This window comes from Danio rerio, chromosome 6, assembly GCF_049306965.1.
Source record: "Danio rerio strain Tuebingen ecotype United States chromosome 6, GRCz12tu, whole genome shotgun sequence".
NCBI lineage: Eukaryota > Metazoa > Chordata > Actinopteri > Cypriniformes > Danionidae > Danio > Danio rerio.
Genome location: NC_133181.1, coordinates 20,194,669 through 20,210,122, shown reverse-complemented (window position 1 = coordinate 20,210,122; position 15,454 = coordinate 20,194,669). Strand labels below are relative to the sequence as shown.

General features: G+C 40.1%; 1 protein-coding gene across 4 annotated transcripts in view; it reads right to left on the bottom strand.

Moving 5' to 3' along the window:
- The window catches only part of lhfpl4a (LHFPL tetraspan subfamily member 4a), a 55,140-nt gene that overhangs the window by 27,622 nt on the left and 12,064 nt on the right, over positions 1 to 15,454 (bottom strand). For all 4 annotated transcript variants that reach the window (XM_021477084.3, XM_005166239.6, XM_073954025.1 and 1 more), the window contains exon 2: positions 12,787 to 13,023. In XM_021477084.3, the coding sequence (XP_021332759.1) occupies positions 12,787 to 13,023 (237 nt within the window). The remainder of the gene's footprint in view (positions 1 to 12,786; positions 13,024 to 15,454) is intronic.

The following is a 15,454-nucleotide window of genomic DNA, read 5'->3' as shown; positions in this document are numbered from 1 at the left end:
AATTATACAACTTTCCCGCATACGCCTATATGGGCTGCCATTCAAATCTGGCGGAAGAAACGGAAGAAGAAGAAGAAGAAGAAGAAGAATAATAATAATAATAATAATAATAAATATAGCTGCAAGCAGCAATTAAGGGGCCAAGCACTATTGGCCATAAGGTGGCGCTGCTCCAGACGTTTTTGAGTACTTTCAGGGCATGGGGTTGAAGATGCATACCATGTTTTGTAATGATATGTGAATGTGTTGGTAAAATATAGCATTTTTGGCCAAAAAACGAAATGGGCGACGCCCAAAATGGCTGACCTGTGAAAATCAGACATCATTCGACTCGGCATGCTCTGCCGGATGTAATGAGACCAGTTTCATGAGTTTCGGACGAAAGGTTGAGACGTTATAAGCCAAAAAGCAAGTTTTTAGTATCTCCGGACCACTAGGGGGCAGTGCGCCGAAACTCCGCAATTAACCTTAGACCCTAGTTGTCATAACACACACCAAGTTTGGTGTGAATCGGTGAATGCGTTAAAGAGATATCGCCTCAAGTCCATTTTCGCAAGTTCTACGTTAAATTAGTTCGCAAGTTAAACGAAAACGGTTGGTCTAATCAACTTGAATTCCATAACTTTTGGTTGGCATGGTCTGTAGATCATGTGATTCAATTTTGGTAAAAATCGGAGACACGGCCTAGGACGAGTTCGATCAAATAGGTTTTTCGAAAAATTTAAAATAGCGCGAAAAATTTAATGACGGAAAATGACGTCATAGGGTGCGTTTGAATCGGACTGAGCCAAGGAATCAAAGGAAAAAAGAATTTTGATTGTAGCCCATTCGGTTCAAAAGTTATGATGATAAATGTATGTGAAAGTTTGGACAAGTGGTGGCGCTAGAGAGTTTGGTTTTGAGACTTCATAATTGGCCTGATTAATGTTAATGCTGGCCTCTATAATTGTGCCAAATTATACAACTTTCCCGCATACGCCTATATGGGCTGCCATTCAAATCTGGCGGAAGAAACGGAAGAAGAAGAAGAAGAAGAAGAAGAATAATAATAATAATAATAATAATAATAATAAGAACACTAACGAAAGCAATAGGTGCCTACGCACCTACGGTGCTTGGCCCCTAATAAGAACACTAACGAAAGCAATAGGTGCCTACGCACCTACGGTGCTTGGCCCCTAAATATAGCTGCAAGCAGCAATTAAGGGGCCAAGCACTATTGGCCATAAGGTGGCGCTGCTCCAGACGTTTTTGAGTACTTTCAGGGCATGGGGTTGAAGATGCATACCATGTTTTGTAATGATATGTGAATGTGTTGGTAAAATATAGCATTTTTGGCCAAAAATCAAAATGGGCGACGCCCAAAATGGCTGACCTGTGAAAATCAGACATCATTCGACTCGGCATGCTCTGCCGGATGTAATGAGACCAGTTTCATGAGTTTCGGACGAAATGTTAAGACGTTATAAGCCAAAAAGCAAGTTTTTAGTATCTCCGGACCACTAGGGGGCAGTGCGCCGAAACCATGCAATTAACCTTAGACCCTAGTTGTCATAACACACACCAAGTTTGGTGTGAATCGGTGAATGCGTTACGGAGATATCGCCTCAAGTCCATTTTCGCAAGTTCTACGTTAAATTAGTTCGCAAGTTAAACGAAAACGGTTGGTCTAATCAACTTGAATTCCATAACTTTTGGTTGGCATGGTCTGTAGATCAAGTGATTCAATTTTGGTAAAAATCGGAGACACGGCCTAGGACGAGTTCGATCAAATAGGTTTTTCAAAAAATTTAAAATAGCGCGAAAAAATTCATGACGGAAAATGACGTCATAGGGTGGGTTTGAATCGGACTGAGCCAAGGAATCAGAGGAAAAAAGAATTTTGATTGTAGCCCATTCGGTTCAAAAGTTATGATGATAAATGTATGTGAAAGTTTGGACAAGTGGTGGCGCTAGAGAGTTTGATTTTGAGACTTCATATTTGGCCTGATTAATGTTAATACTGGCCTCTATCATTGTGCCAAATTATACAACTTTCCCGCATACGCCTATATGGGCTGCCATTCAAATCCGGCGGAAGAAACGGAAGAAGAAGAAGAAGAAGAAGAATAATAATAATAATAATAATAATAAATATAGCTGCAAGCAGCAATTAAGGGGCCAAGCACTATTGGCCATAAGGTGGCGCTGCTCCAGACGTTTTTGAGTACTTTCAGGGCATGGGGTTGAAGATGCATACCATGTTTTGTAATGATATGTGAATGTGTTGGTAAAATATAGCATTTTTGGCCAAAAATCGAAATGGGCGACGCCCAAAATGGCTGACCTGTGAAAATCAGACATCATTCGACTCTGCATGCTCTGCCGGATGTAATGAGACCAGTTTCATGAGTTTCGGACGAAAGGTTGAGACGTTATAAGCCAAAAAGCAAGTTTTTTGTATCTCCGGACCACTAGGGGGCAGTGCGCCGAAACTCAGCAATTAACCTTAGACCCTAGTTCTCATGACACACACCAACTTTGGTGTGAATCGGTGAATGCATTACAGAGATATCGCCTCAAGTCCATTTTTGCAAGTTCTACGTTAAATTAGTTCGCAAGTTAAACAAAAACGGTTGGTCTAATCAACTTGAATTCCATAACTTTTGGTTGGCATGGTCTGTAGATCATGTGATTCAATTTTGGTGAAAATCGGAGACACGGCCTAGGACGAGTTCGATCAAATAGGTTTTTCGAAAAATTTAATATAGTGCGAAAAATTTCATGACGGAAAATGACGTCATAGGGTGGGTTTGAATCGGACTGAGCTAAGGAATCAGAGGAAAAAAGAATTTTGAATGTAGCCCATTCGGTTCAAAAGTTATCATGATAAACATACATGAACGTTTGTACAAGTGGTGGCGCTAGAGAGTTTGATTTTGAGACTTCATATTTGGTTTGATTATTGTTAATACTGTCCTCTATCATTGTGCCAGATGCTTACCATGTTTTGTAATGATATGTGAATATGTTGGTAAAATATAGCATTTTTGGGCAAAAATCGAAATGGGCGACGCCCAAAATGGCTGACCTGTGAAAATCAGACATCATTCGACTCGGCATGCTCTGCCGGATGTAATGAGACCAGTTTCATGAGTTTCGGACGAAAGGTTGAGACGTTATAAGCCAAAAAGCAAGTTTTAAGTATCTCCGGACCACTAGGGGGCAGTGCGCCGAAACTCTGCATTTAACCTTAGACCCTAGTTGTCATAACACACACCAAGTTTGGTGTGAATCGGTGAATGCGTTACAGAGATATCGCCTCGAGTCCATTTTCACAAGTTCTACGTTAAATTAGTTCGTAAATTAAACGAAAACAGTTGGTCTAATCAACTTGAATTCCATAACTTTTGGTTGGCATGGTCTGTACATCATGTGATTCAATTTTGGTGAAAATCGGAGACACGGCCTAGGACGAGTTCGATCAAATAGGTTTTTCGAAAAATTTAAAATAGCGCGAAAAAATTCATGACGGAAAATGACGTCATAGGGTGGGTTTGAATCGGACTGAGCCAAGGAATCAGAGGAAAAAAGAATTTTGATTGTAGCCCATTCGGTTCAAAAGTTATGATGATAAACATACGTGAAAGTTTGGACAAGTGGTGGCGCTAGAGAGTTTGATTTTGAGACTTCATAATTGGCCTGATTAATGTTAATACTGGCCTCTATCATTGTGCCAAATTATACAACTTTCCCGCATACGCCTATATGGGCTGCCATTCAAATCCGGCGGAAGAAACGGAAGAAGAAGAAGAAGAAGAAGAATAATAATAATAATAATAATAAATATAGCTGCAAGCAGCAATTAAGGGGCCAAGCACTATTGGCCATAAGGTGGCGCTGCTCCAGACGTTTTTGAGTACTTTCAGGGCATGGGGTTGAAGATGCATACCAAGTTTTGTAATGATATGTGAATGTGTTGGTAAAATATAGCATTTTTGGCCAAAAATTGAAATGGGCGACGCCCAAAATGGCTGACCTGTGAAAATCAGACATCATTCGACTCGGCATGCTCTGCCGGATGTAATGAGACCAGTTTCATGAGTTTCGGACGAAAGGTTGAGACGTTATAAGCCAAAAAGCAAGTTTTATGTATCTCCGGACCACTAGGGGGCAGTGCGCCGAAACTCCGCAATTCACCTTAGACCCTAGTTGTCATAACACACACCAAGTTTGGTGTGAATCGGTGAATGCGTTACAGAGATATCGCCTCAAGTCCATTTTTGCAAGTTCTACGTTAAATTAGTTCGCAAGTTAAACGAAAACGGTTGGTGTAATCAACTTGAATTCCATAACTTTTGGTTGGCATCGTCTGTAGATCATGTGATGCAATTTTGGTGAAAATCGGAGACACGGCCTAGGACGAGTTCGATCAAATAGGTTTTTCGAAAAATGTAAAATAACGCGAAAAAAGTCATGACGGAAAATGACGTCATAGGGTGGGTTTGAATCGGACTGAGCCAAGGAATCAGAGGAAAAAAGAATTTTGATTGTAGCCCACTCGGTTCAAAAGTTATGATGATAAACATACGTGAAAGTTTGGACAAGTGGTGGCGCTAGAGAGTTTGATTTTGAGACTTCATAATTGGCCTGATTAATGTTAATACTGGCCTCTATCATTGTGCCAAATTATACAACTTTCCCGCATACGCCTATATGGGCTGCCATTCAAATCCGGCGGAAGAAACGGAAGAAGAAGAAGAAGAAGAAGAAGAATAATAATAATAATAATAATAAATATAGCTGCAAGCAGCAATTAAGGGGCCAAGCACTATTGGCCATAAGGTGGCGCTGCTCCAGACGTTTTTGAGTACTTTCAGGGCATGGGGTTGAAGATGCATACCATGTTTTGTAATGATATGTGAATGTGTTGGTAAAATATAGCATTTTTGGCCAAAAATCGAAATGGGCGACGCCCAAAATGGCTGACCTGTGAAAATCAGACATCATTCGACTCGGCATGCTCTGCCGGATATAATGAGACCAGTTTCATGAGTTTCGGATGAAAGGTTGAGACGTTATAAGCCAAAAAGCAAGTTTTTAGTATCTCCGGACCAGTAGGGGGCAGTGCGCCGAAACTCCGCAATTATTCTTAGACCATAGTTGTCATAACACACACCAAGTTTGGTGTGAATCGGTGAATGCGTTACGGAGATATCGCCTCAAGTCCATTTTTGCAAGTTCTATGTTAAATTAGTTCGTAAGTTAAACGAAAACGGTTGGTCTAAACAACTTGGATTCCATAACTTTTGGTTGGCATGGTCTGTAGATCATGTGATTCAATTTTGGTGAAAATCGGAGACACGGCCTAGGACGAGTTCGATCAAATAGGTTTTTCGAAAAATTTACAATAGCGCGAAAAAATTCATGACGGAAAATGACGTCATAGGGTGGGTTTGAATCGGACTGAGCCAAGGAATCAGAGGAAAAAAGAATTTTGATTGTAGCCCATTCGGTTCAAAAGTTATCATGATAAACATACGTGAAAGTTTGGACAAGTGGTGGCGCTAGAGAGTTTGACTTTGAGACTTCATATTTGGCCTGATTAATGTTAATACTGGCCTCTATCATTGTGCCAAATTATACAACTTTCCCGCATACGCCTATATGGGCTGCCATTCAAATCCGGCGGAAGAAACGGAAGAAGAAGAAGAAGAAGAAGAAGAATAATAATAATAATAATAATAATAAATATAGCTGCAAGCAGCAATTAAGGGGCCAAGCACTATTGGCCATAAGGTGGCGCTGCTCCAGACGTTTTTGAGTACTTTCAGGGCATGGGGTTGAAGATGCATACCATGTTTTGTAATGATATGTGAATGTGTTGGTAAAATATAGCATTTTTGGCCAAAAATCGAAATGGGCGACGCCCAAAATGGCTGACCTGTGAAAATCAGACATCATTCGACTCGGCATGCTCTGCCGAATGTAATGAGACCAGTTTCATGAGTTTCGGACGAAAGGTTGAGACGTTATAAGCCAAAAAGCAAGTTTTTAGTATCTCCGGACCACTAGGGGGCAGTGCGCCGAAACTCCGCAATTAACCTTAGACCCTAGTTGTCATAACACACACCAAGTTTGGTGTGAATCAGTGAATGCGTTACAGAGATATCGCCTCAAGTCCATTTTTGCAAGTTCTACGTTAAATTAGTTCGCAAGTTAAACGAAAACGATTGGTCTAATCAACTTGAATTCCATAACTTTTGGTTGGCATGGTCTGTAGATCATGTGATTCAATTTTAGTGAAAATCGGAGACACGGCCTAGGACGAGTTCGATCAAATAGGTTTTTCAAAAAATTTAAAATAGCGCGAAAAAATTCATGACGGAAAATGACGTCATAGGGTGGGTTTGAATCGGACTGAGCCAAGGAATCAGAGGAAAAAAGAATTTTGATTGTAGCCCATTCGGTTCAAAAGTTATGATGATAAACATACGTGAAAGTTTGGACAAGTGGTGGCGCTAGAGAGTTTGATTTTGAGACTTCATAATTGGCCTGATTAATGTTAATACTGGCCTCTATCATTGTGCCAAATTATACAACTTTCCCGCATACGCCTATATGGGCTGCCATTCAAATCCGGCGGAAGAAACGGAAGAAGAAGAATAATAATAATAAATATAGCTGCAAGCAGCAATTAAGGGGCCAAGCACTTTTGGCCATAAGGTGGCGCTGCTTCAGACGTTTTTGAGTACTTTCAGGGCATGGGGTTGAAGATGCATACCATGTTTTGTAATGATATGTGAATGTGTTGGTAAAATATAGCATTTTTGGCCAAAAATCGAAATGTGCGACGCCCAAAATGGCTGACCTTTGAAAATCAGACATCATTCGACTCGGCATGCTCTGCCGGATGTAATGAGACCAGTTTCATGAGTTTCGGACGAAAGGTTGAGACGTTATAATCCAAAAAGCAAGTTTTTAGTATCTCCGGACCACTAGGGGGCAGTGCGCCGAAACTCCGAAATTAACCTTAGACCCTAGTTGTCATAACACACACCAAGTTTGGTGTGAATCGGTGAATGCGTTAGGGAGATATCGCCTCAAGTCCATTTTCGCAAGTTCTACGTTAAATTAGTTCGCAAGTTAAACGAAAACGGTTGGTCTAATCAACGTGAATTCCATAACTTTTGGTTGGCATGGTCGGTAGATCATGTGATTCAATTTTGGTGAAAATCGGAGACACGGCCTAGGACGAGTTCGATCAAATAGGTTTTTCGAAAAATTTAAAATAGCGCGAAAAAAGTCATGACGGAAAATGACGTCATAGGGTGCGTTTGAATCGGACTGAGCCAAGGAATCAGAGGAAAAAAGAATTTTGATTGTAGCCCATTCGGTTCAAAAGTTATGATGATAAACATACGTGAAAGTTTGGACAAGTGGTGGCGCTAGAGAGTTTGATTTTGAGACTTCATAATTGGCCTGATTAATGTTAATACTGGCCTCTATCATTGTGCCAAATTATACAACTTTCCCGCATACGCCTATATGGGCTGCCATTCAAATCCGGCGGAAGAAACGGAAGAAGAAGAATAATAATAATAAATATAGCTGCAAGCAGCAATTAAGGGGCCAAGCACTATTGGCCATAAGGTGGCGCTTCTCCAGACGTTTTTGAGTACTTTCAGGGCATGGGGTTGAAGATGCATACCATGTTTTGTAATGATATGTGAATGTGTTGGTAAAATATAGCATTTTTGGCCAAAAATCAAAATGGGCGACGCCCAAAATGGCTGACCTGTGAAAATCAGACATCATTCGACTCGGCATGCTCTGCCGGATGTAATGAGACCAGTTTCATGAGTTTCGGACGAAAGGTTGAGACGTTATAAGCCAAAAAGCAAGTTTTTAGTATCTCCGGACCACTAGGGGGCAGTGCGCCGAAACTCCGCAATTAACCTTAGACCCTAGTTGTCATAACACCCACCAAGTTTGGTGTGAATCGGTGAATGCGTTACAGAGATATCGCCTCGAGTCCATTTTCGCAAGTTCTTTGTTAAATTAGTTCGCAAGTTAAACGAAAACGGTTGGTCTAATCAACTTGAATTCCATAACTTTTGGTTGGCATGGTCTGTAGATCATGTGATTCAATTTGGGTGAAAATCGGAGACACGGCCTAGGACGAGTTCGATCAAATAGGTTTTTCGAAAAATTTAAAATAGCGCGAAAAAATTCATGACGGAAAATGACGTCATAGGGTGGGTTTGAATCGGACTGAGCCAAGGAATCAGAGGAAAAAAGAATTTTGATTGTAGCCCATTCGGTTCAAAAGTTATGATGATAAACATACGTGAAAGTTTGGACAAGTGGTGGCGCTAGAGAGTTTGATTTTGAGACTTCATAATTGGCCTGATTAATGTTAATACTGGCCTCTATCATTGTGCCAAATTATACAACTTTCCCGCATACGCCTATATGGGCTGCCATTCAAATCCGGCGGAAGAAACGGAAGAAGAATAATAATAATAAATAGCTGCAAGCAGCAATTAAGGGGCCAAGCACTATTGGCCATAAGGTGGCGCTGCTCCAGACGTTTTTGAGTACTTTCAGGGCATGGGGTTGAAGATGCATACCATGTTTTGCAATGATATGTGAATGTGTTGGTAAAATATAGCATTTTTGGCCAAAAATCAAAATGGGCGACGCCCAAAATGGCTGACCTGTGAAAATCAGACATCATTCGACTCGGCATGCTCTGCCGGATGTAATGAGACCAGTTTCATGAGTTTCGGACGAAAGGTTGAGACGTTATAAGCCAAAAAGCAAGTTTTTAGTATCTCCGGACCACTAGGGGGCAGTGCGCCGAAACTCCGCAATTAACCTTAGACCCTAGTTGTCATAACACCCACCAAGTTTGGTGTGAATCGGTGAATGCGTTACAGAGATATCGCCTCGAGTCCATTTTCGCAAGTTCTACGTTAAATTAGTTCGCAAGTTAAACGAAAACGGTTGGTCTAATTAACTTGAATTCCATAACTTTTGGTTGGCATGGTCTGTAGATCATGTGATTCAATTTGGGTGAAAATCGGAGACACGGCCTAGGACGAGTTCGATCAAATAGGTTTTTCGAAAAATTTAAAATAGCGCGAAAAAATTCATGACGGAAAATGACGTCATAGGGTGGGTTTGAATTGGACTGAGCCAAGGAATCAGAGGAAAAAAGAATTTTGATTGTAGCCCATTCGGTTCAAAAGTTATGATGATAAACGTATGTGAAAGTTTGGACAAGTGGTGGCGCTAGAGAGTTTGATTTTGAGACTTCATATTTGGCCTGATTAATGTTAATACTGGCCTCTATCATTGTGCCAAATTATACAACTTTCCCGCATACGCCTATATGGGCTGCCATTCAAATCCGGCGGAAGAAACGGAAGAAGAATAATAATAATAATAAATATAGCTGCAAGCAGCAATTAAGGGGCCAAGCACTATTGGCCATAAGGTGGCGCTGCTCCAGACGTTTTTGAGTACTTTCAGGGCATGGGGTTGAAGATGCATACCATGTTTTGTAATGATATGTGAATGTGTTGGTAAAATATAGCATTTTTGGCCAAAAAACGAAATGGGCGACGCCCAAAATGGCTGACCTGTGAAAATCAGACATCATTCGACTCGGCATGCTCTGCCGGATGTAATGAGACCAGTTTCATGAGTTTCGGACGAAAGGTTGAGACGTTATAAGCCAAAAAGCAAGTTTTTAGTATCTCCGGACCACTAGGGGGCAGTGCGCCGAAACTCCGCAATTAACCTTAGACCCTAGTTGTCATAACACACACCAAGTTTGGTGTGAATCGGTGAATGCGTTAAAGAGATATCGCCTCAAGTCCATTTTCGCAAGTTCTACGTTAAATTAGTTCGCAAGTTAAACGAAAACGGTTGGTCTAATCAACTTGAATTCCATAACTTTTGGTTGGCATGGTCTGTAGATCATGTGATTCAATTTTGGTAAAAATCGGAGACACGGCCTAGGACGAGTTCGATCAAATAGGTTTATCGAAAAATTTAAAATAGCGCGAAAAATTTCATGACGGAAAATGACGTCATAGGGTGCGTTTGAATCGGACTGAGCCAAGAAATCAGAGGAAAAAAGAATTTTGATTGTAGCCCATTCGGTTCAAAAGTTATGATGATAAACATACGTGAAAGTTTAAACAAGTGGTGGCGCTAGAGAGTTTGATTTTGAGACTTCATATTTGGCCTGATTAATGTTAATACTGGCCTCTATCATTGTGCCAAATTATACAACTTTCCCGCATACGCCTATATGGGCTGCCATTCAAATCCGGCGGAAGAAACGGAAGAAGAAGAAGAAGAAGAAGAATAATAATAATAATAATAATAATAATAAGAACACTAACGAAAGCAATAGGTGCCTACGCACCTACGGTGCTTGGCCCCTAATAATAAGAACACTAACGAAAGCAATAGGTGCCTACGCACCTACGGTGCTTGGCCCCTAATAATAATAATAAATATAGCTGCAAGCAGCAATTAAGGGGCCAAGCACTATTGGCCATAAGGTGGCGCTGCTTCAGACGTTTTTGAGTACTTTCAGGGCATGGGGTTAGAGATGCATACCATGTTTTGTAATGATATGTGAATGTGTTGGTAAAATATAGCATTTTTGGCCAAAAATCGAAATGGGCGACGCCCAAAATGGCTGACCTGTGAAAATCAGACATCATTCGACTCGGCATGCTCTGCCGGATGTAATGAGACCAGTTTCATGAGTCTCGGACGAAAGGTTGAGACGTTATAAGCCAAAAAGCAAGTTTTTAGTATCTCCGGACCACTAGGGGGCAGTGCGCCGAAACTCCGCAATTAACCTTAGACCCTAGTTGTCATAACATATACCAAGTTTGGTGTGAATCGGTGAATGCGTTAGGGAGATATCGCCTCAAGTCCATTTTCGCAAGTTCTACGTTAAATTAGTTCGCAAGTTAAACGAAAACGGTTGGTCTAATCAACTTGAATTCCATAACTTTTGGTTGGCATGGTCTGTAGATCATGTGATTCAATTTTGGTGAAAATCAGAGACACGGCCTAGGACGAGTTCGATCAAATAGGTTTTTCGAAAAATTTAAAATAGCGCGAAAAAATTCATGACGGAAAATGACGTCATAGGGTGGGTTTGAATCGGACTGAGCCAAGGAATCAGAGGAAAAAAGAATTTTGATTGTAGCCCATTCGGTTCAAAAGTTATGATGATAAACATCTGTGAAAGTTTGGACAAGTGGTGGCGCTAAAGAGTTTGATTTTGAGACTTCATATTTGGTCTGATTAATGTTAATACTGGCCTCTATCATTGTGCCAAATTATACAACTTTCCCGCATACGCCTATATGGGCTGCCATTCAAATCCGGCGGAAGAAACGGAAGAAGAATAATAATAATAATAATAATAAGAACACTAACGAAAGCAATAGGTGCCTACGCACCTACGGTGCTTGGCCCCTAATAATAAGAACACTAACGAAAGCAATAGGTGCCTACGCACCTACGGTGCTTGGCCCCTAATAATAAGAACACTAACGAAAGCAATAGGTGCCTACGCACCTACGGTGCTTGGCCCCTAATAATCCACAGCATTGTGCAGTGTGTAAGTTTAACACCCAGTGGTTGAACTAGGTATTGCATTCCTGGATCAAAACAAACGCATGTGCAGGTTGCCAGATTGAGCTGGTTCAGGAGCGTGCCATCTAGCTTGCCATCTGATTTAAGGCTAATTTAAATTGTGTTCTAGATAAAAGCAACGGCACACGGAAGGATTATTTTCATATTAAAAGAAGTTTTTGTTCTAACCAACACCTGGAATTAATATTTTAGAAAGGCATCTATTTATTGCAGCTGAAAAACAAAATCACCTCAGATACACCTCATGTGCTTTATTCAGTGTTGAATGCTAATAATGTGAGCTTGAATGCCATTTTACATGACATTTATTGCCAAACTACTGAAAGCAGCAGCAGATAGTTCACCTCAGATCTTGAAAATAAAATAAACTGTTTAAAATTGAACTTCTTAACTATGACTCAGTGCAAGCCAACACATCAGTGATTCAGCATCTACATTTAATAATGGTAAAGAGGTTTAATATGTATTAATTAGATTATAAACTGTACCATTTTTATGAGTAAGTGCAATATTCTGTGACTCTGAATGGCTGTATTTAAATTTCTATCGTGTTTCGTCTGGTGTAAACTTGGCTGATTATCACAAAAAATCTCGTCAGCGTGTTGTTAGAATGTAACAAAGGGTTACAATGTACCTGCCCATCTAATGTTTACACTCGCAATATTTATATTATTTGCTAATTAATAACCTCATGTGAAACTCGGATTCTGCGTCTCATTTCGGAGTCTACCACTGTCCACCAGAGGTCGCATTTCAGTCATGAACACACATGCTCTGAGAGCCTTTCTGACTGAATAAACCACACAAGGTTTTCCATCAATGGTGCTAAAATATAATTGGCTAAACTGCCATTGGGCGGGTTAAAATAACCAAAAGAAACACAGCATTCTGGCACGGAAAACACATTTTTAAAGCAGAATATCTGACATCAGTACTGTTTTTCAGATAAACAAGAATTTTCATTTGGCATAATTCTTAAATATTTGTAAACATATTATAGTATTTGTATGCTTTAGAAGAGTCAAAAACACACAGCACCTTTAAATACTACATATTGTGGATTATTATGAATGATGTTAGCTTCATTTATAAGGCTGCTGATTTTCCTCTTACCTTTATTTTCAGCCTTGATTTCATCGTGCATAAAGTCGTTCTGGCGGTTTCCGAGGACAAAAGCAAGAAAGGACAGGATGAGAGCATCTAGGATGCCGATGATGGCCAGTATGTAAGCCCAGCGAACAGAACAGTTTCCCAGCGTGTACTTTCCTGTCTCCTCTCCACACATATCCCGGATGACCTCTGCATCCCAGCCATCTGGGAAAATCAAACAGCCCAGCACCAGGCACACAGCTGACAAAAGAAAGAAAGGTAGGAAAACTGAGACCAAGGATAGTAGTACAAAAATGAAGTAAGAAAACAAAATACTTTAGAAAAAGAGAACTGCACACTCTCAGAAATAAAGGTACAGGAGCTGTCACTGGGGAGGCACCTTTTCAAAAGGTACATATTTGTACCTTAAGGGTCCATAATGGTACATCAAAGGTTCTTTTTAGGTACATTTGGGTACTAAAATGCACCTTGTCGATACCATTGTGGACTCTGTGGGTCCAAATATGTATCTTTTGAAAAGGTACTGCCCCAGTGACAGCTCCTGTACCTTTATTTCTGAGAGTGCAGAAGTGAGAATTAGAAATAAATATATACATGGACATTAAACCATCACTAAATCAACAAATGTAATTTTTTTGTATAGGTCTGTGTATAAACATTTGAAAAACTGATATTTCTTTTAAATGACTGGTAATAATTAATACTGTAATAGCAAGCTTAATTAATCTGAAATAACAAATACAACAAACACCTGCTAATGTATTCACTCTATGCTTCGGCTTAGTCCCTGATTTATCAAGGACCGCCACAGCAAAATAAACCACCAATTACTCTGGCATATGTTTTATGCGGCAAATGACCTTCAAGCCACAGTCCAATGCTGGAAAACAGCCATACACTCTCCTTCACAAGTACATTCATTCACTTCAGCCAATTTAGTTTAACTTTAGTTTAACCAATTCACCTATACTGCATGTCTTTGGGGGAACCCTGAGCACCTGGAGGAAACCTATGCAACCCCATTTTCAAAATAAAAATCCCATGTTCATATTAAGTTAAAGCAGACTGAGGTGCACATATTAATGATCCCATGTGCAACATATCAGTCTGTGTTTTGGTTTCTGATGAATTTGGCTTCGGCTAATCGTCAGGTCCGGATGACGTAGAATGTGACGTATTAGCAAATCTTAAGGGTGTGCCTCAAGAGCAACGCAACAGTCTGTATTGTGCTCTGATTGGCCTGTTGTTCACAGAGGTTTTACACTCTTTTAGCATAAACATCATTGCTTTGTCTTCCTTCTGATTCCAACATTAGGAAAGAGTGAATAAAAAATCTTTGTTACAACACAGGTTGTAATTATAAACATGATACAATTTAGAAAGATTAAAAGTAAGACAATGCTTAAACGACATAGATCCTCTTATGCCGAGTTCAGACTGCATGATTTTCAAAGTAGTCATGTCACGGATGTTTTCACACTGCATGGCTGTGTGAAATCTGGGGTTGCGTTCTGTTGGTGCTGTGTTTATACTGCGAGCAGAGATGTATAGTAATGAAGTAGAAATACTTCACTACTGTACTTAAGTACTAAAAGGCTGTATCTGTACTCTACTGGAGTTTTGTTTTTTCTCCGACTTCCACTTTACTCCAGTACATATTTTTAGTTTAATACTTTTACTCCGATAGATTTTTTATGTGCTGCATCGTTACTAGGGGTGTCAAAATTATTGGTATCGATTCAGAAATAGATCATAACTGGTTATTACATACTGACGTCATTTATCTTCTACGCGCGATGTTGCAGTAGAATACTATGGCGAAGGAGATGAGGGCGAAGAAATAACGCTCTTACTACAATGAAGGCGGCACAGAACACACTCTCTCACTTTGGACATTTGACCCAATGGCGTGTTTGTAAGGACACATTTCCTCTCCTCTTGGCTGTTAAAGCGATACTTGTGGATCCAGACACGAGCGTGCCTGAGGTGCAAGTTTTCTCCACTGTGTCTATTATAAATTATCTGTGATAACAGCGTATTATCCACATATAGACTGTTATCGCGACAGTTCTTCCCGCATCACTCATCGGTGAACAGCATTTCTAAAGCTGATCGCAGCACTTTCTATTGAGCAGATGAAGACAATAACCAATCATAGGGGTGTAAGACCGCCTGTCAGGGCTCAAAAAGCAAGCGGGATAATATTTACATTAGTTTATTTGCTATAAATGCTCATGCCGTCTTCTGTGCATGTGTTGGAGTTTTGTTTGATACAATCAAAAACAGTGTTTTCTTTGAGCAGGTCAAATTAGGGTACATATATCTTAATTTAGGTTCATATATCTTACTGCTGTATTAAAGAACAAAATTTTATTACTTAATATATATATATATATATATATTAATAGATTTTAATGAAAAAAATATTGTAAAGAAAAAATCTAACTATGTATGGAAAGCATCGTCAGTGCACCCAGATGCACCGAGAAATCAAATTGAACCGAATTGATGGCATGATAATTGTAACCGAACCAAACCTTGAGACCAGTGTACATTCACACCCCTTCTCCTTACAATTATAGACCTTTCTCTTGGTTGCTGCATGGAGGGCGCCATAGCAACCAGCGTCTTTTGGTAGAATGTTTAGAACTTCCGTTTACATTGTTTACAA